The 26999-nt window shown below is 45.3% G+C and overlaps 1 protein-coding gene across 3 annotated transcripts in view; it reads right to left on the minus strand.

The window, feature by feature from the left end:
* The window catches only part of ZFHX3 (zinc finger homeobox 3), an 81326-nt gene that overhangs the window by 36352 nt on the left and 17975 nt on the right, over window positions 1-26999 (minus strand). For 2 of the 3 annotated variants that reach the window (XM_040409301.1, XM_040409299.1), the window contains exons 2-3: window positions 10793-13554; window positions 9113-9609 (exon numbers count right to left, since the gene is read on the minus strand). In XM_040409301.1, the coding sequence (XP_040265235.1) occupies window positions 9113-9609; window positions 10793-13508 (3213 nt within the window). In that variant the 5' untranslated portion in view covers window positions 13509-13554. The remainder of the gene's footprint in view (window positions 1-9112; window positions 9610-10792; window positions 13555-26999) is intronic. The other variant, XM_040409300.1, reaches the window with a different exon arrangement.

A 26999-nucleotide genomic window follows, 5' to 3' on the forward strand; every position in this document is an offset into this window, starting at 1 on the left:
GGTAACGCTGAACTCAATATTCAAGCCCTGTGTCGCTAAGAAGCCAAGCAATAACCTAAGATACTTTTCATGCCTCTCTGTCTCTATGCTTGGGACATTTATTCTTCATTGAGATGAGCACTTAGCACATATATCAGAACCAGGTCGCCCAGTCACAGCCTCGAGAACCTGCGGTGACAATGGTCAATTAGATAATTATTCAAATTTAAACCAAAAGGACAAATGGTCAATCAGACGCATCGGAGTCTTAATTTTTTTAGCCTCATTAAAAGCCAATATATTTAGACTTTCAGATTAAGAGCTTCCAAGCTTGCCGCGCGGTAAATCAAGCCGATCAGAGGCAGCAAAGTCTGTGGCACTTTAACTTTAAATAATGCAATAATTATTGGATTTCATTATTTTTTTTTTTTTTATAACCGAAGTGCTGGAATGTAAACAATGGATATGTAATTGCAGGAAGGGGAATCAATACGGCCAATCGTTTTCAGCCATGTTAATTGTAAATACAATTGCTCCAAGATGTAAGCTTGTTCTTCGCGCTCCCAGAATCACCCTAACGGATGACGGAGTCCAACTTTCCCATTACGGCTGCTCGTTCCTTTAAGAGGTTCTCAATCAGGTCTGATCAATCTGTCAAGATAATGCATGGATTAAGTAAGACTCCTTCAAACACAGCTTCCCAATCAATAGCCCAAACGGGCTTAATGAGGAGGGGCCGAAACCCACAGGGAACTTGCGCCAGTAGCTGCCTGAGCATGTCTTTGGACTCTTCGTACAGGCTGATAAACAGACCATCTCTTAATGAGCTTGCAGTTTATGCATGCTTCACTAAGCATTAAGCCGCTCCCCTCCCGGGACGGGAAAACAAAATAGATTAACACAAAACAATACGGTCCCAAATTAGCTCCATCTTGGATTGCCTTCTTCTTGCGTTAATTGTGCTTGGAAGTGAGGATAACATTTATCAATGCCGTGCCAGGTTTCATCCCTGGAGTAAGTGTCTCTCTCTCTCTTTTCTCACTGGTGGGTCTTGAGCGCTTTGAAAATTAAGCACACCACTGCCCTGGAGAGATTCATCGCCTCGGATAAAATAGACGTTGCCTAAAGCGACTATTGTGTCATGAGACGGAGCAGGGAAATCGCCACCGTTTTCCTGAGCAGAGGCCAAATTTTTCCCTGGTGAGGGCTAAGGCCTAGTCGGAGTTGGAGACCTCGAGTAGGGATGGAATTCGCACAGATTGCAACGGGGATAAAAGGGGCGGCTTTGAAAAACAAAAACAATAGGCCTGTGTTGTCTTAGCAAGAGGTGAACGGACCCCCCCTGCCCTTAATCCAAACATCATCAGGATGCACACACAACCCCTAAGTGAGAGCAAGCGAGAAATGAAAGTGCAACCTTATACAGACATCTGCTACCTCTGCCACCGATTCTAGGAGATTAATTTCCAAGAAGCTTGGATGCACAGAAAGCCTGTAGTGTGAGGGGAGGAGGGTACGAGAGGATGAGGCTGGGGTCACAGCCTTCTCCTTGTCTCTATTGTGTTAGCTTTGATGCATGCTGTTTTCAGGCCTCATAATGCTGAGCCAGGGCCTTGTCCTTAGGAAACGGCAAAGAGGCCTGCATGTTTCCTAGCAACCTCCTGACAGCCAGCTGGCAATATCCCAGCTGGGGCGACTAAGAAATAGGTGATGCTTCTGGACAGATAAATAAACAGGAGGGCGAGTCACTGGAGGAAAAGCACAAAGGGAGGGAAGCTTCAGACCTCCACACCCAGGAGAAGACTATACACCATACGGTATGTCCCATCCTCACATCTAAAATGACCCTGCGCTGGTTGGGCTGCCTGGATTACACCCATGACTGACAGCGAGCAAGCCCGAACGGGTCCGTAACTACAGAAGTGGCTCAAATACATCAGAAATAGGGAGAGGCTCCCTTCACCTACCAAACGTTAACCCATTATTGCGTACACTCTACCCTGGCGCGGTCTACCTTGCAAATAATACGTCATTGCAGGGAGTTTCTAGGATATTCAGAGCAAATAGAGGGGTCTCCCCCGTTTATAATCTTCACTTTTTTGTGGAGAGCGGCTGCAAAGAGTCTCACGATCTGCAGGAGCTGTCCTGTTCTGGAGTATACAGACAGCCCATTGAATTGAATGGACAAATGTGTAATGTTCTATGTGGCCTGTGGTGGCGCTGCAGGGAAACTGCTCACTTCCTGCCAAGTTTACTCATAGATTGGCGCTGATCGCTGGGGTTCCCAGCAGCAAGACACTATGTGGTCCCTTCTAAACAGTAGGGATGTGGGCAGAGCTTGGGTTTTGCAGGTTACGGGCTCCCAGCTTCCCTTAGTACACATGCGTCTGTTTGTGAATGGCGCACGTGTACGGAATCTCAACCATACATAAGCGACACCACCTATACAAACACCACAGGAGTGTACAGATACAGCAGAGCGGAATTTGTCATTTGTGGGCTCATGGTGTAGTAAAGCAAAAGGAAGTAAGCCAACTAGCAGGCCCATGTAAAAGGCATAGATAATTCCTATATATTTATTCAGGATTGCAAGAAAAAAAAAAAAAAAACACTCTGCATGTTCACAAAGTTACATGCATAGGCCCGGCACACAAATGCACACTATGGTGGGTGCATTCTTTTTTTTGTACCCATATTATAGACAAAACAGCCTTTGGTTCATCAGAACCGGAGTTAGAACATCATAGGCTTTTATAGCTTGGGGGGAGCTGAAAAAGAGTGGATATTGTAAGCGGCCTATGGGGTGGGTATATGGGATTGTGGTTATGGAAGGAAAATACACCCCAGTAAACGTGGACGAAATAATCATCAGACCAATGGTAATGAAATTACTGAGACAAAGTCTCCAAAACCTTAGGCCCTAGTATTAAGTTTGCACGCCCCAAGGCTAGATTTTTTTTTTCCTGGCTCAGAGCCCTCTCTAGCCATTTGGTATGTAAAAAAAAAAAAAAAAAAAAAAAAGCACAGTTGTTAATATCCAGCTCGACACGTAAGGCTTGCAAATCTGCAAAAATCTGCTCTTGCTCTTTTTTTTTTCTCCCTGCAAATGAGAGCAGGAGGCATGTACGAGTGGGAACTAATAAAATCACACCCAAGTTTCCCCGTCTAATTTATCATAAACAGACACGAGCAAAGCAGCTTTGTGCAGGATTAGAAGCTTCATTCTGCTGCGCTGCCGAGAGATGATTACACAGGGGCCAAAAATCTCCATTGTCTCTTTAAGAGAGAAGTCGGTGCAGGAAAAAAAAAAAAAAACACAGACGGGGAGAGAGAGAGAAAGAATAAGAGAACCATTGCCTGCGCTCTCCCCCACCAAAAACCCCGAGGCCTCTTGTGTGTGTACTAACCACAAGCCTTTGAGTGCCTCATGTATTTACAAACTGAGGCATGTTCAAATCAAAGGGGATACCACATGACATAATTCACATTAAAATGTCAGCAGACTGACAATTTATAGAGCCAATCTGCGGAAGGTGAGGAGCAGTAAAGCCTGGGTAATTGTTTAATGCCTACTTAAACCAACGGTGGCTTCGCCTTGGGGAAAAGCGTCACGTGCCGCTGTGAGCTGTCAGCCGGCATGTGCCAGGGGGACTGGAGTTGTGCCAGTCCAGAGATAACAGCTTTCACTTGTAGCTGAGCCGGCCCCATTATATGGCGAGAGCCGACACTCCACCTTCCCCACTAGACAAACAGAAGCTCCCCATATGGTTGCAAGCTGCCAGTTCGGAGCGCCTGCATTTTGTTAGTTTTAATGCGGCCTATCTGTCAGAGCAGTCCCCAAAGACCTGAGCCTTGTCATTCCCCAGCCTACTGGAAATGACAAACACGGAGGAACATCGCGAGGAGAGGAGACACTGAGCAGACGCAACATCCCCAGGCGCAGCGCTGAACAGGTTAAGGTTCCTGAGCTAAAAAGGATAGACAATGGTTAAACTTCTTAAAGACTCGGACCACCGAAACCAGTCGTTGTGGTAGCCGTTTCAATCTGTGGAATGTGGCACGTTGAGACTCGCGAGGTCTGGGTACGTTCAGCGACACCTCCTCCCTCCCTTCTACCTCATTAACTGGAACACATTAAAACAAGTGTGCTTTGGGACCAGAAAATGAGACTGTTAAACTAGGCTCCTCTAATCCTCATCAACTGTGGGAAACGAGGCCGCATCAATTATGCTGAATCAACATATCAACAGTTATTCCTCCACCACTTCCGCAACGGGGAAACGGGCCGACGGGAGTCCCTCATTGCTTTCTGGATTCAACCCCAAAATCCTGCCATCCCGAAGCACGGCTCGGAAGCTGGCCATAAAGGAAGGGATTTCAGACGGCCCGTTTTTAGGAATGGCTTGTTGGTTATGGCTGGTCTGTGTAGGGTGTGACTAGGCCGTAATCAAAACCACAGCCTGAACAAAACAATGGATCTACGGCCTGGTCTGGGCTTCCACTGATGGTCTGACATGAATGAATCCACTATAGGTCATTTCAAATCTGCATCAGAAGGCCTCTGTCACACTCCTCTGTGTCCCAAGAAGAGTGCAAATGGTCTAAATTGGCCTTCTGAAGCCATCCAAGGTCTGTAGCGTTTGCCCAACTTAAAGGATCTGACACTGGGGTGCCGCACATGCACGCTCTTCATGCCTGGGCAACCCTCATAAGGAGGTAAATTCAAAAGGGTTGTCCGGCCTATGCGCAAGCAACTAAACGGGACCGAATCTGTGCCATAAAAACACAACAACAGTGACATGCCGTTCAAGCAGATGTGACCACCGAGGTCTGTTATTGGCCACGGGAGCAAGCCCTTTCCTGGTCCTGCTGGGATTGGACTGCGGACAGTCTGTTTTTTTATATTGGGGCACAGGTCAGGACCATTGAGGTTGTCAGCTCCTAGGTCAGACCATCCCTTTCATGTATTATCAGTATATTTAGATGCATCTACTATTAGCCAATAAGTCACCTAAACCTGACCGTACATAGCTAATTGTAGGGAGAAAACTTGGAAATTATGGATAAGGCAAAAGTGCAACTGCCGGGTGCCGAAAGGCAGGCCAGTGTCTCAGCAATCATCCGTGTGGTATTCAGTCTACAGTTTATTGTAGACTCAGAGCTGTTGGTCGCGTCCATAATACACACAAATCTACGTATGTCAGCCGGTGGTGAACAACAAATTCTTTCCATAGTATATAGTACTCAGTGTCTGCAATGGCAAGAAATTACCTATAGTAAATATATCCAACAGTCTAGACCAGGGATGGCCAACCTCAGGCTATCCAGCTGTTGCAAAACTACAACTCCCATCATGCCTGGACAGTCCGACATCAGGGCATGGTGGGAGTTGTAGTTTTACAACAGCTGGAGAGGCGCAGGTTGGCCATGCCTGGTCTAGACTGACCCTTGCGTCAATACCCCAAAAAACTCAAAAGTGCTCTATTGGCAGTCTATACGACCCGAACCTCATAGAATCAGTGATAGACTGCCATGTGAGATCTCCGAGACCAACGTAAAAACGTCTAAACACAAGAGGCAGGCATTCATACAGACAAAACAAGCAGACTGGCACAGGCGGTAAGCACAATGCAAATCCAAAGGCAAATAATTAGAGTCCTTTATACAGAACAGCACAAGGACACCTAGGGGGTCTCCAGCGCACAGAAATGTGCCCACAATAGCTCACCGGGCCTTATATTTCCATGTCTACACATTGTGCAATTGGCCTCGTCACCGAGCATGGACTGCGTGCCAACACGTGCTTACCTTGGCGCCATACCCTGAACTAAAGCAATTCTATAAAGGAATTTTCATACACCCTATTGTGGAATTCTGAGTTAATATTAGGGGTCTTCAGGAGCCTCATCTCTTGGCCAGGGTAGAGAGAGTGTTCACAAAGCGTGTCTCTTGGTCTGGAGGACCAGACCTGTTCTGCATTACAAGGACAACCTATGCTGTGAACAGACACTGTGTAATGCTTCATCTTACCTGTGGTGGCGCTGCAGAGAAATTGGACACTTACTGTCAGGTATACAGCTGATCGACATAAGGAGGCCAATTAGCGTTATTGATTATTGCCAAGGGACCCATCTAACATGTAAGGAGAACCCCAAAAAAACTTCTACTGCTAAGCAAACTGGATGTACTATAGCGATATATACCCTTGCAAGAAGGCCGGTCTACCCAGGTCTATTTAAAATTAAATGGGTTGTCTCAGCTGGAACATTGGTAGCACATGGCTAGGATATGCCACCAGTGTCAGATAGGTGCAGGGTCCAAAGGGTGGGACCGACACCCATCTCTAGAACAGAGTGCAAAAAGTTCAGGAGAGCGCACATCGCATGCGCAGCCACCCTTCATTCATTTCTATGGAAACTCCGAAAATAACTGGAGCAATGCGCTCGACTATTTCCCATTGAAATTAATGCAGAGTGGGCCGCACAAGCCCGACCAACACTTCATTCAATACTCGGCTATTTTTGGCGCTCCCATAAAAATGAACGGAGTGCGGTCGACCAATGCACAGTGCATTCTCTATGGAAGCTTTGTTCTAGACATAGGTTCGGGTCCCAAAAGGTGGCATATCCTAGCAATAGATTACCAATATTCCAGGTGAGACAACCCCTTTAAAGGGGTCCTCTCACTTCAGTAAGTGGCATTTATCATGTAGAGAAAGTTAATACAAGGCACTTACTAATGTATTGTTATTGTCCATTTTGCATCCTTTGCTGGCTGGATTCATTTTTCCATCACATTATACACTGCTTGTTACCGTGGTTACAGACCACCCTGCAATCCATCAGTGGTGGTCGTGCTTGCGCAATATAGGAAAAAGCACCAGCCTATGTGCACTCCCATGGTCCCGGCCACCAGAGAGGCTGACTCTTTCTCCTACAGTGTGCAAGCACGACCACCACTGATGGATTGCAGGATGGTCTGTAACCATGGAAACAAGCAGCGTATCATGTGATGGAAAAATGAATCCAGCCAGCAAAGGAGGCAAAATGGAGAATCACAATACATTAGTAAGTGCCTTGTATTAACTTTCTCTACATGATAAATGCCACTTACTGAAGTGAGAGGACCCCTTTAAGTAAAGGTATATATGGCATCCATCCATCCAATTTCCATAACATTTTCAGTGCCAACATGATCTGCAGAGTTGTACAATCCTAACAATGCATCTTCTCCGTTTGGTCTACATAGGTCCTCTTTTTTGCAAGTCAACGTGGATCCTCCCCAAAACTGCACTAACCTGAACCTGAATGTTCGAAAGGGCGAAAAGGAAGACGACTAATCTGAACCCGGAGAAACACGAAAAATATTTTTTTTTTGTCCTGGTCAGTTCCAAAAAAGGCAAATTGTCGAAGTCATTAAAAGGCTGGACTCTGCCAGAGATTGTGCAGGGAAAAAAGCCAAGTTGTTCAATGTTCACCTTCAACCAAAACCAGATTTTTGCATCTTTTCTACCTCTGAACTGTCTTTCCAGACACGGCCCCGCAAAGAGAAAGGCCACTTCATGGTGCTCTTGGGTGCACAGAGTTTTGCACACTGTCTTGGCATCTGGAGGGTTTTCTGTATCTGACAGTGTAGAAGTTGATTACATGCAGTTAACTCTGCTCTAACCTGATTATGGATGTGCCAGCCTAATGGATTACATTTGCAAGAGGAAACATAAACATGCAATCAATCTCAATCCACCTCAGATGTGAACTCTTGGTCTGAGGACCACTCTCGTCCACGGTCTCTTTTCCGACCCCGCAGGAGTGTGGTCAGAGTCGGGGGAGATGCTGCACTATGACATTCCCATTAATAGAGAGAGGGTAGGGGAAATGTGGGATAGGTTCAGTCTGCGGAGTGGATGCAATGAGCGTGGCTGGGAAGGTAGGTGGAAGAAGCCCGATGAGATTTATGGGGAACTGTACCTGACCGTTCATACTAAAGCCATTATGGAATGATTAGAGAGGAGGGCGAGGCTTTAAGTCCAGTGAAAATCAATAGAAATGTCTGGAGGAATTCTATGGGGCGAGCAAAAGGCTATTTACGGGATTTTCACTGCCTCTATTTTTACAGCACACAGTTGTTAGAGAATCGGATAGCCAGGAAAGGGGTGGGGGCATGGACTGGGATATAATGGGAAAAAAAAAAAAAGTTGAAATATATATCCATTACCCTACTACCCTGCACCACTGACTACATTGCATTATGCTAATGAAGAAAATGGAAAAACGGACACCCAATTAGGGTCTCATGGTCTCGTCACAATAAATTGAGAACGGCTAGGTTAGATTTACAGTGCGGGGTCTAGCTGGACGCTACTTCCACAAAGGAATCCGTGACCAACCCGAATTCTCCTCAATACAAAAAATACACAGCACATAAAAGATCTTTACACTTATTACAATTTAAAGGGGTTTCTGAGAATTTTATACTGATGACCTATCCACTGGATAGTCTGATCAGTGGGGGGGTCTGACACCCGGGACCCCCACTGATCATCTGGTTGAGAAGGCACCGGCATGCGCAGTAGCATCTCTGCTCAACAAGCACAGCGCCGTACAGTGTCCGTGCTTGGCCCCATTCACTTCTATGGGGCTGAGCTGCGCCTAGGTCATGTGACTGATGAACGTGATGTTACATAACCTAGGCAAAGCTGATGCCTTCCCAAACAACTGATCGGCTGGGGTCTCGCATGTCGGACCCCCACCGATCAGATACTGATGATCTATCCTGGATAGGTCATCAGTTAAAAAAAAAAATCTTGGAAACCCCCTTTAAATAGCAATACCCCTTAGACTGAGCCAATAACTATTACTTCAGACCCCCTTATACACACACACGCTCGGCTCAGCCAAATGTATGTGTGTTCTCAATGGGGCGAGAGGAATAAGCTGCTATCAGACACCTCTGGTGGTGGCCTATCTCCATTGAGAACAAAAGTCAGGAATGTTGAAAGCCAACATGCTCAATGCTTTTTTGGGACACCCTCATACACATTTGATGGTCAGCCAGTCCTACTAGCATTGCTAAACTGACTGATGTTCACAAAGGTCATTGCTACTACAGGACTAACAATTGTGTGGTATTTTACCTTGTACAGCTTGAGGCTAGCCTCGTGTCTGGCGTTCACAGTGTGCAGACGGAGCTTGTCCAGGCTGTTGGTGTAATAGTCACAGGCATTGCACTTGAGATGCACTGGGTTCCCAATGGCTACACATTTCAACCTCCACTCGTTGGCTTTGCCTCCTTCTTTGATATGAGCCACAAGCTGGTACTTCTGAATATGTTTGTCAGTTTTACAATGCAGCTGGAAGTTGGCCTTCAGCTGAGTGTTATAGCGACATAAATTACACTGGTAACAATCTCCCACCACCGACTTCCATTCTTCCTCAGGCAGACTGCGTTCCGCTCCCATATGGAGGCCGAGCATGTCCAGGTTATCCGTGGTGAAGCGGTTACACACTGCACACTGGAAAAGTTTCAGGGAAGGGTCGTTGGTTTGCGTGAAACTCTCACCCAGGTTCATGAGTTCCTCCGACACCAGCTGTCCTCCTCCCAGCCGCATGTCAAGTGGGATTTCACCACCTACTTCAAGTGAACAAAAGTCAAGAGTTAATAGCTGAAAAACTCTACAGCAATATTTCATGTTCCTATATGTCGGTATCTCTTCTTCTAGCATTCAAACAGTCCTAACATTAATACTACCTGCCTAATATTGTATAGGTCCCCCTTGAGCAGCCATAATACCTCAGACCTATCAAGTCATGAACTCCACAAGATTTCTGAAGGTGTCCACCATTAACGTGTTCACCATTAACGAGCACATTGGATCCGGCGAACCCCACCCCCCTACAAATATCTATTAGATATTGGACACGCAAGACCCTTTGCTGGGTCACCAGTAGTCCTCTTTTGGTAGGTACTGACCATTGCATATCAGGAACGCCCCCCATAACACCTGCCATATTGGAGATGCCCTGATGCAGAAGTCTAAAGGTCCTTACGCTTGCCCATTTTTGCTGCCTAATATATCTCGCCCTCTGACGGGTGCCATTTTAAGGATATAATCAAGTATGTATTTGTAATATCTTGCACTTCCACGCTAGTCATCTCCACCGAAATGGGCCACAAACACTGCCCCCAATGTTTTTAATAGCGGCAATCGATACAAAACCACAGTGATGTCTTCTGAAGATCATAAGAGGGATATTACCGTCTCCTGCTGATAAGCATCAGGCTCAAGGGGACAATGGTATATACAAACCCTAGGGCTGAACTCTCCACCGTGACTACTGTACATTGTTATTCAGAGACTTTTAATGTGCAATCTTGGTTATAGCGCAATGGAATCTCAAAAATATGTCTGACGTGTAAAATAAACAGTGCGCTGTAGATAAAAATCAGATTTTCATCATAAAAGTGAGCAGCATGTTAAACGGAGTTCAGGACCACTCTCCCGGCCATGTACATACGTATCTAGGTTGGACCTGTGTTTATAAAGTCCATATCTGGCACATTCTGGTTTCCTCCCTTGGTTTACTTAACTCTCCATATTTTTTGAGGCTTGGTCTACACTTGCCACTTGAGGAAACTTATACTAAATCCCTTTCATACAAAAAATGTGTGTGGTCAAGAAATCTACCAAGTACATTATAAAAGGCAAAACAAACAAAAACAGGGAAAGAAATTGAACAAAATTTTGTATGACTGGATAAACATAAAGCATGCAAGTTAATGGCAAATATGTGCAGATTAGGATATCACTTCTTACCTACTGAGGGTGCCATCCCTGGCATAGGGCTGGTAGGATCTAGTTGGAAACCTCCCATGATATACTGCGACTCATTAGCTGGGCTGTCCATCTTGAGATTCATGTTTTGTGCTAGATAGAAATGATAGAGGTCCGCTTCAGCGGGAGAGGGTAGGCTGCTGATGCCCAAGTGCCTGCCATGTTGAATTTGGGTCATGTTTTGCTGAAGCAGCATCATGTTGTGCATGTGCTTCTCACTGGTCATATGAATGCGTAGGTTCCTAGCGACATTGGTTTCGTAATCACACACTTCACAACGCCAGGTGGGTTTGGTTTTTGGTTTAGTAGGTGAAGGTGCCCCGCAAGAGTTACTGATGTTGGAAGCAGCAGCAGCAGCGGCAGCTGCAGTGGCAGCGGCAACCGCAACCCCGGCAGTGTGGCTGAAAACTTGGTCACTCCCTCCGTTCTGTAGATTCTGCATGTTGTTCAGATGCTTGTCCGACTGCATATGAATACTGAGATTGCCTTTGGTAGTAGTGGAGTAGTTACAGACCTCACAACGGAACGGCTTGTAACCACAGGTATAGCTCTCTCCCCGGGCAAGGCGGGGATGAGGCTGTCCAGATTTGCAGTAGACACAAGAACCACCCGACTCAGGATGCTTTTCTTTCATGTGTGCTTCCAGCGTCTGCTGGTATTTGTAATGCCAGTTACACTTTGGACACTTAAGAGTCTTACATGAGTTCCGAGAGTGCATCATAGTCATGTGTCCACCAAGTGAGCGTGATGAGCCCAGAACAGTGTCACATTTTGGACACTCCACCCCACTCCCAGAAGGGCATTCCCCTATGCCAAGCTCGCAGGGGTTATCGGCATGCTGGTGGTGGGTGGCAAAGTTTCCATCCTCTCCCTCTGCACTTTCATTTGGTTCAGGTGCTGTGGCATTGTCCCTATTGGCACTTTCATCAACAAAGTCCAATTTCCTCCCTCCCTCCGCCATAGTGGCATCAATGCCATCACTGTTAAAGCTTAAATGGTTCCTCCTGTTTGCACCATCAAAGACGACGAAGGAAGAAGAACACGTAGAAGGTATGCCCCTTTCCATAGGCTGGGACACATTAGGCATTAAATTAGAGTTAGAAATACTTTGGTTTGTGAGAGCCAGGTCCTTTTTGCCGCTGCTCTCGGCAAACACCCCAGACTCATCCTGAGGTCTGTCCACAAAGTCATCCTCAAGCCCACGTGGAAACAGTGCTTTACAATCCTCCCCCTCCTCATCACCTTCTTCCTCCATCTCTTCTTCATCCAACTCCTCCTCATCATCCTCATCATCATCATCTGCCTCCATCCTTTCAGATATGTCCTCTTGTACTACCATTGGATGCTTCTCAAGCTCTGTCATTTCAGGTTCCTTGCTAGAGGAAGGTTTGGTAGCACAAGAGCCTGAGGAGCTTAAAGAGACAGAGTTTATGGTGGTGTTAAAGGAAGAGTTTGTCAACCCTCCAAGATTAAGCAGGGTATTTTGGGACACAACATTGACCTGTGCCTGATCTGCCCCACTGGAAGTAGTGTCACTGTCTTTTAGAAGTGCTAGGCTAGCTTGCAAGGCTTCATCGCCCTCCACGCGAATGCCACTAAATTTCCCATAAAAACTATTACCAGGTCCAGTAGTGTTGGCAGAAGAAACTAAGGGATGCTGAAAACTTTTGTTTTTTGGTTCCAGAAAACTAATAAGAGGTTCCTTATCTTTCCCAATCCCTTGAATGATGGCAGAAATGTTCTTGTTACTAAGAATCTTACGCTCATCCTCACTTAGAGTCATTCTATGGTCATGCACAGCATGGGTCACAAATGACCGCACATAGCCAAAGGAAAGTTTGCACAAAAAACACATTAAAATGGGTTTCCTCTTACCATACAGTACAAAGCCATCATATTTGGACAGATCTACATTGTTGGGTACATCTTTGGATACACATGAGCTTTTGGCAGAACCATCACTGTTTAAGTAATCCTTGTTGCTTTTGTGGCGCACATCAAAAACGCGGAAGCTGTGCAGGACAGGGCTTACACCCGCAAGGGTTGAGGTATCCAGGAAAGATTTGTCAGAATTCTCAAACCACTTCCTGAAAGACGAGGCTATGTGGAAAGTGTTAATAATTTGGGGATAAGAAGGGCCCACAGAGGATGTCTCTTCAGACTTCCCTGTAGCATTAGGCAAGGAATTTTTGTAAAGGGAAAGAAGAGCCTCGCTTGGGGTACTGTCACAGGCTTCACCGCTTTGGATCAGCTGGCTGACACTTTCCACTATATAAGCAGAACCGTCAGGTTGATACACTATTTCACCTGCTAAATTCTCAACGTCACTTTCCTCCTCCCCTTCCTCGCTAACATCGCTTTCACTCTCATCCTTCAGCGCAAGAGATGGACGAGTACCAGGGCAGCGGTGCTCCATATAGTCCTGTAAACTAGGAAAGGAGGACAAACATTCGTTGCAACAGACTGCTCTGCTGGGAGACTGCGAGATGGCACCAGATGGGTTAGCGCTTTCAGGGACGCATTCATTGAATGAGCCAGTCAGACTTTCCAGAGACACACGGCTTTCCATGTTGGGCTGCTCCATGCTGCCAGATCGGTCAAGGTGGAGGGCGCGGTTGAGTTCAGTCCATTTTTGGTTTCGAGAAGCGCTGCATCCATTGTCCTTCCCAGCAATGACAGACGTGTCACAGCCTTCCATGGCGAGCTCTGCGCGTAGAGTTCATTGCACCCAATACGGCTCGGATCTGCAAGAAGCAAAGAAAAAAAATATACATTAGACTTGATGAGGCAAATTTTTTTAATTCTAAAACCAACTCAAGAAGTATTGGTAATATAAAATGCATAAGAAGAATCAGAATATATTCCTAAATTACCCCAGGGGGAGAGTAAGAAACAACACCGACATTGCTTATCCAATGGAAGCAAAATTAAAACCCCTCAAAGTTTGGCACAAAATGTTTCATACTTTAATCATGGCTATGGGATGAAATAGCCTCAAGTGCCAAATTCATACATCATTTCCCCGCAATGTCAGCCATTGGGTCTTGAGTGATTGACAGCCCAGTCCAGTAGCACTGGCAAGGCTAGAAGGGCGAGAGGGTTAACAGGCTAATTGCAAAATCAATGCCATAAAAGCTTGGTAAGTTCCAGGAAACTGTGGGAAGGGGAGGCAGCGAGGGGAGAGAAACACTTTGACTGGGCACTAGGGACTTGTTTATCGATGCAAAACCCGTTGTGTTCCCTTGGTCAAGGAGAGAAGGAAGGTCTAAAATTAAGTCCAGCTCATCAATATGTGAACCCAACAGTAGACCAATCGCTCTCTAGAACTAGATGTTCCACTTCAACTCTACTTATTTAGAATGAGAGAAGGAAAAGATTTGGATGACTGGGGGCAAGGGCAACTCGGAACACACATTATTATCTCCTGTCCAGGAAGAGTGTTCCTTAATGGTAAGGACTTGCAGTTCTTTATCATCCACGTCCAGCAATGCTGTGGTAATGCCCGTTGAGCCATCTGCCAGTTCTTTTCACAGCTCCCTTTTCCACCTCTCTTAGCTTTCATCTCTTACTCTGATTGTCCGTCAATAGGAGAAAGGCAGCTCTCACTTAAGGAAGCAGAAGTCAAACTCCACTGGTCGATCAGCACTCTGTCTATAAAACATGTTTTCCCGTAAAATCAATGACCTCCAATCAGAGTGCGGACACTGAAGGCAGCGTGTTCCTCCGCTGTGTGTTCTGCTTAAAGCCAGCAAGATAGCCCTCTTCTAGAGGCTGCAAATCTGACAGCGGATAAAGACTACCCATCTTTCTTAAGTAACCGAACAACCGGCAAATAAAAGCTAATAGACGTGTAGTTCCACATTGTAGAATCACAAACAGCTAGTCTTTATTTGCAAAAAAAAGTGAACGTTCTACACGGACCTGACCGCGAATCAACAGCCAAAACCGTGCTCTCAACAAGTTGGAAACCAGTGCTGTAATCAAAGTGCCGAAAGTCAAATGATCATTACATGGTAATAAAGGCACGAGATGACTTCTGATCCGTCCTCATTTATATAAATATCCCCGTCTGAACACATGTGTACCACTCATGGCAGCGTGCCAATGCTGGGCAGGAAACAATTTTACTGACGGGAAAAAAAAACAATAGCACTAAACAAATGCACAAGGAGGGGGTGGGAACGTGCCACCCTGACATCGTCAGGATTAAATCTGAACAGCGGCACTGTGTAATCTGAAATTGTTAATTAGAACAGTGTTAATTAGGCGGTTTGCTCACAAGAGGCAGGTTGGCATCACACCAAATAAGGAATAAAAGGCCAATAAGGATCATGAAAAAAACTAATTTGGGTAGAAAAAATAAATAAAAATAAAATAATATCATTATTGCAGGCTACTACGCACATTACCGGAGTAGAAAGAATGATGTTTAGGTCACAATCAGCTTTATACTTTGCTATAAATCTTAAAAGGGGTTGTCAGTGTTATAAAAAAAAATTAAAAATAAATAAATGCCAGAACCCCCTCTGTTCCAGCGTCATTGCTCCTGTCCTCCCATCATTAAAGCCATGACAACTGGCTGCTGCAATGATATACCCATATACCGCGAGAGACTACTGTAGCCAATGACTGGCCTCAATGGTATATGACTCCAGAGCACTGAGTCCTGTGATTGGCTGTAGCAGTCATGTGCAGTATACAGACACACCGCCACTGCGGTCACAAAAACGGGAGCAGGAAGCACTGGAATAGAAGGGCTTCAGTGGGGAGTATACTTTTTTATTATTAGTATTCAATAATTTCTTTTAATTGGCTTGAATAACCCCCATTACATATTTTATATTTCAACTGGATATATAGATGGCATTCCTTGAAAAAAAAAAAATTATAATAAAAAGTGACGGAATTGTACAAGGATTGTGCCATATTTTTAAAAAAATTGCGTAAGACATTATTCATATCTGTGTATTGATTTTATATAGTGGAAACTACGACATGGAGCCAAATCCGTCACACAATGGACAACACCGGTACCGAACGAACCCCAGTGCATTATAACGGAGTGGGTCCATTTGCCAGAAATGAAAGTGCTCGACACAGCGTTATTTTTTTACAAAACTGCATTGAAGGCTCCTGACATAAACAGATGTGAACAGAGTCTAAATCTAACCTAGTGTCAGATGGCTGCAATATAGGTGCACTTTAATGTCCATTGTGGGTCTGCCAGTATGTGGGCGTATAATCTCATACCACCCAACTTTTTGGATGGACAAAGAGGGACACTTACAGCTTTGTGTGTAAGATCCAATCACGGGTCGTGAGGAGGCTCATGGCTGCAGCCAGTCTTTGAGGAGTGCATCAGAAGTAAAGTGGCGGGGATTCAGAAAGGTGCCCCTGGGACAGCTCTTTTCTTGCATAGGAAAATATATAAGTCAGGAAGGGACCAGACAGGTTCTGGAGCAATTTACTACATTTATTCAGGCACAAAGAAGTCAAAAAGAGGGACATTTAAATGAAAGTTTATCTGCCAGATAGTGAAAGACCTTTTCTGACTTTTTTTTATTATCTGATCACAGATTTATTCTATTTTCTTAACATGATTAAGGGAGCGGCTATCTTCTTTGAGCTGTTCTACAAAAGCATTAAAAAAAAAAATAATACTAAAAAAATACTTTATGGCAGCCCCGTGGTCCATAGACACAATGGGCAGGAGGGGACCTCATCGACTTCTACAGAAGAGTGTCTGGGCATGCTCTGTGACCTGTGCAGAGGTCATCGCACAAGGAAAGAATAGATAATCTCTGACAATCACCTATTGTGAATGGTGGATAATGTCTTATCCGTACACAGAGGTGATCTCTTTACAAGCAGGATTAGAATGACAGATAAGCAGGTAACTGCAGTAAAGTGATCTGTGCAGACCAAGAAGTGTCTAGTAGCCAGTGCAAAAGCTGCAGGATTTTATGGTTTTTGTTTAACTATAGAGATATTGACATGGAAAAAAAAAATATATATATAAATCTTTAAATAATATATTAAACATAAAAAGGTGGTTTAAACAATAGGTCATTTTCTAATTACACATTCCCTTTAAAAGGAGCAAAGGAGGACGGAGGGACAAGGGACTTGGGTCAAAAAGATGGATGCTTAGGAGGCAGAGGTCTATAATATATTTATATTATACATAGCACCTTTCCCTGGACGCAGTAAAAGTTCCAGACTTCTTCCAGCAAGTGCACACAGTGGCAGCATCTTGGTAAAAGTTACAAGTGCTTCCTATACAGTTTCTTCACTGTGTGTTTTTCTCCCAGCAGGAAAAGACGCGAGGTGAGAGGCTGCCATCAACAGATGTCTCTTTTCCTGTTGCTCTGGCAAAGGGTGCTGGAATTGGCACCATGACAATACAAACAAGAGTTGCCCTGTGCATGCTCATTAATGGGGCACAGCGCACACACACACACAGACACCGAGAATGGCAAAGGCCTTCAAATCTTAATAGGCTCATTAGCATAAACAGCTTTTCTAACAGCAGGAAGCTAAAGGAACTACCATACCAAACAAGACTGCTGGCGGCTCGGTTACAGCCTGGGGATCACCAGCAGAAGCCCGTGCCAGCCTTCTTCGCACAGACGCAGCTGAATGGGGCAGAGCCCTGTCTGCATTGGCAAGCTGCTTTTAGTCAACCATTATCCCTGGAAGCTTCACAAGACTAGAGAGAGAAAAAGGTCTGGGGCACAGGAGGTGCATGTGCAGCCTCTCTGCCAGGTGCACCGCCGCTCTGATGTGACAGATAAATCCTGCTATTGATTTAGTCCCTGGCCAGATCGCAGCCTTTTCACAATCCTATTGATTCTTCATTTGTAGAGTTTATCTAGAACCTAGGAGGTCTCTCATGCAAATACAAGACGACAAACCTTATGGACCTCCAACCCTTCCTGCACTAAAGGATTTGAAAAGAGCTCCTCAGCTTATTAGTCATTGATTTGCATGGAGAAGCTGATAGACCTGATAACCCTTGGGACATTTAAAAAAATAAATAAAAAATTACAATATTCCATTAATATGAAGACCATAAACGAAAAAAAAAAAAAAAGTTTCCATCATCTAACTCGTCCCTTGCACACACAGATTTATTATTGGTGCATGCACAAGCAAAGGGGAAAGGACACCTTCCGAAAGACACCACAGGAAAATCCGGGAATTTTAGCAAAGAGAATCATCCAAGACCGGAGGAGGAAGAAGAGGATACCTGGATCTCTGCAGTTATAGGAAAAGTAAAGCGGTTGGCCCATATGGGACTTTGGCGGCATATTGCTAGGATATGCCATCAATGTCGGATAGGCGCAGGTCTTAGAGGTGGGACCTGCATCTATCTAGAGAACGGGGCCCCTGAAGTGAAGCAGAGCACGCCACGCATGCACGGTGCACTCTCCATTTATCTCTTATGGGAGTCCCGAAAAATAGCTGAGCAAGTGCACTTGGCTACTTTTGGAACTTCCATAAGAGTGCATTGAGTGTGCACCGTGCAGGCGCGACCACCCCTCCATTCACCTGCTATGAAACTTCCGAAAATAGTCAAGTGCACTCACTCGCCATTTTCAGAACTCTCATAGCTGTGAACGGAGGGTGGCCGTGGCCCCGTTCTGGAGACAGGAGTGGGCCCGGAAAAGGACCTGCAACGATCTAACACTGATTGTATCCTAGCGATATATACAATCAATGTCCTAGATGGGCCAACCCTTTCAGCTGGCCATACACTTTAGATCATCATCAGTTGACTCTCCGAACGCTGCATGGACATGTATGGGGGGCTCAGCTAAGCATGCATGTGCCTGGAATCGGAAGAGAGGAAAAAGCGGTCATCCTCTGGCGATGGCTTATAAGAACAAAAGGATTGGACATGCTGAAATCAAACTGAACAATCCTTTTCCCACAAGATCCAACGTTGGGGTAGAGTTAGAAGGCTGCCACACACATTAGACGGCTGGCCGCTACTGCCAATGTTTACCGTGTATGGCGGCTTTAGATCAGGTTACAGGAACCGCACTTGGGACAGGACTATACAGACACTAAAATCTCGGCCACTTTACTGCCGTCTGAGGCCTAAAGATATCGGTAAGGGGGATAGGGGTACAGATTCTTATGTACATCAGACTTAAGTGTATTTATCTCAAACTACAGAGAACCTTACAAAGTCTGAAGAGTATGACATATTCCGTCATAAAAATATAAACATAATGCTGCAAATAATAATTTTTTTAATACCATTTGTGGACACGACAAGGACACATCCTGCTTCGGCCCATGAGCCAAGTACTATATGGGAGATAACACATGGCAAGCTTGTTCTTTTCCAACCACTTTTCCTTTTTTGTGCATGGATATATGAAAGCGTACATTGTTTTTCTTATAAGGGATGTTTAAAGGACGACCTACTTGACAGATTAGTTATGCCACTCAACACCAGAGTCCGGCCTTGTGTTCCTTTAAGAACATGTAAAGCTTCTTAATTGCGCAGAACAATGTGCAGCTCTAGAATCAGACACCCAGTTAGTGCCGAGCCTTGAATTGCCGCCGCCCCCCCCCCCCCCCAAAAAAAAAAAAAAAAAAAAAAAAAGATCGTACAGCAGGAAATAAGCTAATTAGGCTACTTTCACACTAGCATTGTTTTAATCCGGCGTTCAATTCAGACACCGGAACTGCCCGCCGGATCCGGAAAAACGTGTGAAAACGGATTACATTTGAATCCTGATCACGATTTTGATCACAATGAAAAAATGCATTGGAAAAAACGGATCCGCCATTTATGGACTTTAACTTTTTTTTCACATTTTTCGGCTTTAACATGCAAAAGCCGGATCCGTTTTGACTGAACACACAGCGCCAGATCCGGCGTTAATGCAAGTCAATGGGAAAAAGACCGGATCCGTCGTTCAGTCAAAGTATTCAGGATTTTTGGCCGGAGGTAAAAATACTGCATGCTACGTTTTTCTGAAAAGCCTGATCAGTCAAAAAGACTGAACTGAAGACATCCTGATGCATCCTGAAGGACTGACTCTCCATTCAGAATGCATTAGGATAAAACTGATCAGTTCTTTTCCGGATTTGAGCCCCTAGGACGGAACTCAGCGCCGGAAAAGAAAAACGCTAGTTTGAAAGATGGATTAGTCCGCTAGAAGAGGTGAGGATGGGCTCGATGCATCCGAGCATCCAATCAAACTGCATATTGACCAGGATTACTTACTAAGGGCTTGTTCACATTTGCGTTAAAGGCAGGATTTTTTTTTTTTTCAGCGAGTTGGTAAATATTTTTCCCCCCTAAAATAAGGAAAAATTAGCTTCTACTTCATGTGGGATAGTAGGCTGAACATATTACTTTATTCAGCCTTACAGACTATGTTACTATGGGCTATGCTGCATGTGATCAATTGGCAAAATAAAGGCTTCTTGGTAGGCTATGTTCTTAGTAGCGTTCTGAAGCCCATCCACCGGGTAAGTCATGCCCAATAAAGCTGCACACCACGGGACCTCTTTGACTCTAATGGGATTGGTCCACTTTTCTGACATAAATGTCGGATTTCGGACAGACGAAAAATAACGCACTTTGCTGGAATGATCCCAAATAGTCAATGTGGATCCAGTGGTGCGTGGCATTATCCAGCCCTGCCAGATCTGGTGCGTCCTCCTGCCGGATTTCAGAACGCTACTGTGAACACAGCTTTAATAGAGGAGCCACAAATCCACCTCTCCTTGAGCAGGGGCACTTTAAGCAGGAGCGCATATTGAAGCAAGAAAACAATTCAGCTTCTTTTGTCTACAGTATCTGTATTTCATAAAGATTTGAGAATTTAATCCACGTCCCTTCCCAAAAACAAGACCTGCAATGTTTCGTCTACGGAAAGGATACTGCAAAAACTGATCAAAAATGGATATCAACCTGGATGGAGCTCAATGTCTGCAATAAAGGAAGCTCCTCCGACCAGGGTTGGAAGGGTTAACCGCATTGACGGCCACTGATAATTTCAAGCTTGTTCCTTTATTTCATTTTATCCTCCTGTGCTGCTGATAAGCAGGTTTTACCGGAACTGACACGCTTGCAGGCAGCAGAATTCTGACCAGGCTGCAATGAGCTAACAAATTCATTTTCATTGATCAGAAATCAGCAGGGCAGTAAGTGATGGGAAATTCCATTAGACTCAAGCACCTGGTTTCCCATCCTCTCTCTCCTACAGGGAGGGTGATGAGACGCGGGTGAGTATGAGTGGATCCTGCGTGCTCACTCCAGTCTTTTACCAGAAGTACTCCTAAGTTATCGGAGAGGTCTGCAAGCTGGCAGTTCTGCACAGTATTTTTAAGTCCATTAGATCTCATTGACGTTCCTGGAGGTGATGTAGATGGCAGTGCTGAGGAGGACAAGAAGACCGTCTAAGACTGCACCGGGCAGAAACACACACATTATATATATATATATATATATATACACACACACACTTAAGATTAAGCATTCTTATCTGCAAGCAGCTTCTGCATCAGACTGGTGAACGAGGGATTTGTAGTTCTGCTGCAGATATTGCACGGCATAGCCTAGCTTTTGCAGACATACAAAGCCTGCAATGCCTCTCATGATGGGCAGCCCTGTGTCCTGGTTCACTGTCAGGTTGTAGGAGCTCGCAAGGTGCGACATGAAGATGTGTGCTGAAGGGGTTAGCTAAACATGGCCCACAGTGGAGCTGTTAAAGGTAATCAATACCACTGAGATAATACACCAGCCTTAGCCACAATATTGATTGCTGGGAAGATGATAAAACTGTTTATTAGGATAATTGCTGAGACCCTTAAAAAAGAAAAAAAGAAAGTAAAATATAAATTAGTCCCTTGGCCTGGCAGCAGGACCATGGGCACAGGGTGATGCCGCCCGGGGCCGCACTGTAAGCCACCTGCGGTCCGAGGGGAGGGGCCCTGGCGTTCTGACACGGTTTATTTTCCCTGGTAACACCTGTTTGTATCATTGTCCCTGTGATTAGGTTTAATTAGGACTTGGCGCGGGCTCTGCTCGCTCAGCTGGGGCACATCACCGCCTGCCCACAATGAAGGAAACGCCAGCGGCTTCGGCTCTACCTCTCTTACCGCTCGCTCTCGACAACTTCAAAGTAAATCATCAAGTTAAATGCGGATTCCTGAGAAAGAGAAAAAGGAGAGGGAGGGAGAAGGACACCCGAGGCAAAATACAACCAGCACCCTGCTACAGGATTGTTGCTTCACGCTACCCCAACAGGAAAGGCTCCACCTCGGGAGCAGACAATCCTCGAGCAGTGTGGTCAAACCCAAGGCCTTTGAAGTTAGAAGCCAACACTTTAAGAATCAGCCAGTTCTGTTTCACTGCTCATAGGGAGAAACAATGCAAAAAGAAAAAGACTTTTTAAAGAAGCTTCCAAACCTAAACAACCTGCACCTGCTTTATAACACACAGATCTGGTTTATTAAGCTGTCATGTGCTAGGAGGAAATTATCTTAAGCTTTATTTCTGCTGAAAATTATAGCCGACAGAAGAATGCAGCATTCAGCAAAACCGCAAACACGGATCTCCTGCCACGTGCTACGTCTCTAGGGTCAGCACGGTTGGTCCTCATCTGCCCGGCTGTCTATCTACTGATCGGTCTAGCACGGAGGCAGAATTAGAGTACTACCCTGTGCAATTTTTTACATTATTTTACACAAGAAAAATGAATTATTCTAATCCACGAAAGGTCAAACTTGATGGACCTGTGTCTAATTTTAGACTATGTTTAGAGAGAGAAAAACAACACACAGCACTACTATGGATGTATTCAACATTCTGTCCCAATGGTGGCAGCATTAGGTCCAAGCCCGATGGGCCCCCAGTAATCCATAAAAGAAAATAATTACTGCAACACTCTCTGTCTTCAGTCATATATGGTGCACAGTTGGTGAATAAACCATATATGACTGAAGACAGAGTGCTGCGGTAATTATTATTATTTATTTTTTTTAGCCCATGTAACTATGATGCAAACTAAGATGGCTGGAGGATGACTGTAGATGGGCCGTGAACATCTTCCTGCTGGCTGAGGATAAACGGCAACATATGTCACCCGACGGCAAGTCTCAGAAAAGCCACATGGACCAGAAATATTTGTGCAAATTGCCCAGGGTCAGACTGGAGTTCCTTAGGTCCACCAGAAGCTATTCCAACCCCTATATCATCTAGGGCTGCAGTAAATGATTATTTTAGAAATCAAGTATTCTATCGATAATTTTTTGCGCTTAATCGACTATTCTAATAAGAAAAAAGAATTAATAGACTGTTTTCCTTTCTAAAAAAACTCATCAGCCCCCAACACCCTTCGTTTCCCCCTGTGTGATCAGCCCAAGTGCTTCAGTACCCCCAGTGCCATTGGCTCCTCTATCCCCCAGTGCCATGACGCTGTGCACTCCGGGCACCCGGCCTTAGTTGCACCAACTCACCTTTCCAGCAGGGGCGCCGCCGACACTCCATTGTTCCGCGCTGCTCTGCATCTGACGTCACACAGCGCGTCAGGTCACGGTGTGCGTACGTCAGGAGGTCAGTGCAGCGCAGGTGGTGTCCGGAGGCCCACTGTTGGAAAGGGGAGTATTGCGGGCCAGCTGGAGACCACGGAGCGGGAGTAATAGCGAGCGCTTCACTCCCGCTCCGTGGTCACATGACAAATGAATCTTCGATGCAAAAAATTTGCATCGAGGATTTTTTTTGGTGTCGAATTACTCGATTCAATCGATTAATCATTTCAGCCCTAATATCAATAAAGTGTAAAAAATTTTGATTCAAAGAAATAGACCCTAGTGACATTTTATTGTCTCCAAATGTATTTTTTTTCTCCTTGACTTTTGGGGCCCACGAAAGTTTCAGAGCCTAGGCCCACCTGATCCTCTTGTACTCTGGTGGGCCAGTCCGATGATGCACTTGCCTGCAACTTGAGGTTATGTGACTACTTTAGAGCTGTGATATGGCTGCACAGAAACAGCCAAATCGCGGAAAAGTTGCGGCCCAGTTGCATTTTGCATGCAATTTCCTTTGTGGTCTATGACGACAAGTCGAGTGCCATACTGCGACACCATTGATAATCACTAGATGCAATATTGTGCAATTTTCATGTCTCTGTGTAGCTCCAGCCTAAAAAAATAGGGTGCAACATGGCATATCCACCTGACAAACTAGAACCAAATTTTCATGGAGATTCTTGGCCTCTCCTACGTGGAATCCCAGCCTCAAACCAGTGACAAGTGAACTGAATAACATGATCTCGCTATAATAGTATCTCATTATAATGGCCCATGTCAAGGGTGTAAGCTATTTGTGTGATGTTCTGCTGAGGAAGGTGCTGGCATTATGAGGACGTGACACGACACACACCATCTACGTAACCACTGCACAGACAACTACCAACCTTCACCTCAACTGTATCCCCCATATAGCAGTGCCCTCTTTCTGCCCGATAAGAAAAAAAAAAAAAGAAAAAAAAAAAAAAGAGAAACATGACAGAGTTCAAGGTGATGTGATCATTTGGCCTTCAAATTCTCCAGATTTCAATCAAACCGAGAATACATGGTATGCAGTGAAAAAACACACCAGATCATGGAGCTCACATCTTACAATATAAAGGATCTGCTGCAGATACCACAGGACACCTTCAGAGGTCTTCTGAAGTCCATGTCTCGATAGGTCAGAGCTCTTTAGGAGGTAAAAGAGAAACTACAGCATATTAGGAAGGTAGTTTTAATGCTATGGTTGATTGGTGCTTATCCTCTGCAGACCAGCCAGTAGCCGAAAGGGTTAACATTAAGTACTATTTCTTTGTTCTCATCTCCCAGGAGGAATAACCCAGGATCTGCAGCACTCAGGCTGAAAAATGCATGAAGGCCACTTCTCCCTAGGAAAAGACCAGAGCAGTTTCACTAAATCCTTCTTTGTCTGGCCAGTAATTAATATTATAATCCGTAGGTAAGATGCCCTAAACCTCAGGCCAGCGCACAGCTGGGAGACCCTCCCCCTGACCCAGCAATAGGGCCTTGCCAAGTCTCAGTCTTCCCCCCCACCACTCCCTTATAAACAAGATCAGGTTACAGCACCCCCTCCCCAATGTCTGCCTCATCCACATGGCTCGGGTCAGTCACCACGCAGAGGCCAAGTGCATCTCACAAAAGGGCAGAAGGATGCCCTGCACAAACACCGAACCTGCAGATTTCTAATTCCCATTAAAAAGTGAACGCACGTTTCCGGTTCTGGCTGCGATGACAACCTCCTTCTGGAATACTGCTATAGCTAAACAGTAATAAAGCCCCTCTATGAGTCATTACTATACTACTCCGAACAGTTATAATGCCCCAAAAGTGCCGCCCAGCACTTATGACACCTATGGCAACCCCAGTTATAGTGCCCCCAGTAGTTACGCTGCCTGTAGTGCCCTCAGTACTAGAATATTCCCCTTCACCCCTTCTGGTGCCCCAGTACTTATAGTACCCTCGTTAGAGCCATCAGCTGCCGCAGTATTCAAATGTGGGGCACTGAGCAAAACATCCTGGGCCCAAGCCCCAGTTAGTTTGGCCTGAAGAAGCCAAGGGTGGCCATGGGCTCACCAGAGGCCTCGGGCAGTCGCCCAAAACGCCCTTTCGGTAATCTGCCATTGGCTAATCTGGGAAGCAGTGTAGCCACCTTGGATGACAAAAGAGGAGTCTGGGATTCGGTGAATGTAACTGAAAAGATGGAAAGAAGCTCACCGCGTAAGCGTTCTATTCCCCAGTTCATGTGAATTTTTTTTCTTGAACCAGAGGCGATTACAACTTCTTATACTGATCAAACAGGTACACCTTGTAAAGCTACTTTTTGCACAAGTAACGGATGTTGGAAGAAAGCAGCTGCAGGTAACAGAAAGCTTCCAAAAAAACCGCCGAACACTAATGGCATGGTGCCTTCTTTGTGCTAGCCCCGGGCTTTCTGCTGCTTGCCAAGACAGTCTGTAATCCGGGCTTCGTCTATAGCGGGCACCAAGCCAGATTCATGCCGGACACCCAATAGGCTTTTTTAGTAAATGCCATGGAAGGCGAGCTATAAGGCCGGTAGGGCAGTGGAAGGCTAAGGGCACACAGAGGTTTGCGGCTGACCCGGTTGGTTTTTTTGTGTTTCAGAGTGTGCACATCACTCACGCCCCTCTGCAACCTGCCCAAACCTGTTCTTTAAGCCACGCTTTACACTTACTGATTCACATCTGCCCCTGTAGTCACTCCCTCTCCTAAAGGACACGAACTTGGCTGTCGAGTCATCACTGTGTCAGGAAGTGAGGCTTTTCTGGAGAGCTCCCAAGTCATTTCCTAGACAGATACTTCAGCGAGCCTGTATGAACAAACATTCTGCACCAACCCACACAACAATATACATACACACGCTGCACCCGAGCCAGAGGAAGCCGCCAGGATGACTGTACTCTGCAGAGTTGCTTGCTAACTGCTCTGAAATGTACTGCAGTCTCTTTTTTTTGTATGTGTCATCCCTCTCTGTGTTTTAGAAGATCAGGGGGAGGAAAAATATATATATATATATATATATATATATATATATATATATATATATGCAACGGCATGACAGGTGAGAAAAGGGTTACTGGCTTCTAGCCCCATCTGATAAATAGAGCTGCATTAAGAAGGCTCTCTCACTTTGAGATATGATGTCACTAACCTTTATTGATCCACAATCAGGGAGCTCAGCTTATCTCTCCTTCTGATATACTAGCCTCCTGCACTCAAGTCTTGTTTAATACACTGCCCAGCCACACACACATTCCTCGGATAGCCATCCTTGCACCCTACCGGCGAAGAAACTGTATTTTCCAGCCCGCGTGGCCAGGTCATGGAAGTATTTCAGCAATGGCCGTTCTATATCCCCTCCACAATGTTATAGTTGAAATTTTAAGTCCATAATTAATAAAATAAGTATCCATAGGGGATTCCAATTGTCCTTGTGAAGACCCCCATAGGATGCAGCCGGTAATCAGGGAGGGATCAGGCAGAACACATGAAAGACGCTGCAGGACAAGTGTAGGAATTATACCTCCCATTGATTTTCGCTCTGGGGTATTAGAAAGAACACAGCATTTACCAGGAGATTTTTTTCCTTTTACTCCCCTGAAAGCCGACT

The sequence above is a fragment of the Bufo bufo genome, chromosome 10 (genome assembly GCF_905171765.1).
Source record: "Bufo bufo chromosome 10, aBufBuf1.1, whole genome shotgun sequence".
Classification (NCBI taxonomy): Eukaryota; Metazoa; Chordata; class Amphibia; order Anura; family Bufonidae; genus Bufo; species Bufo bufo.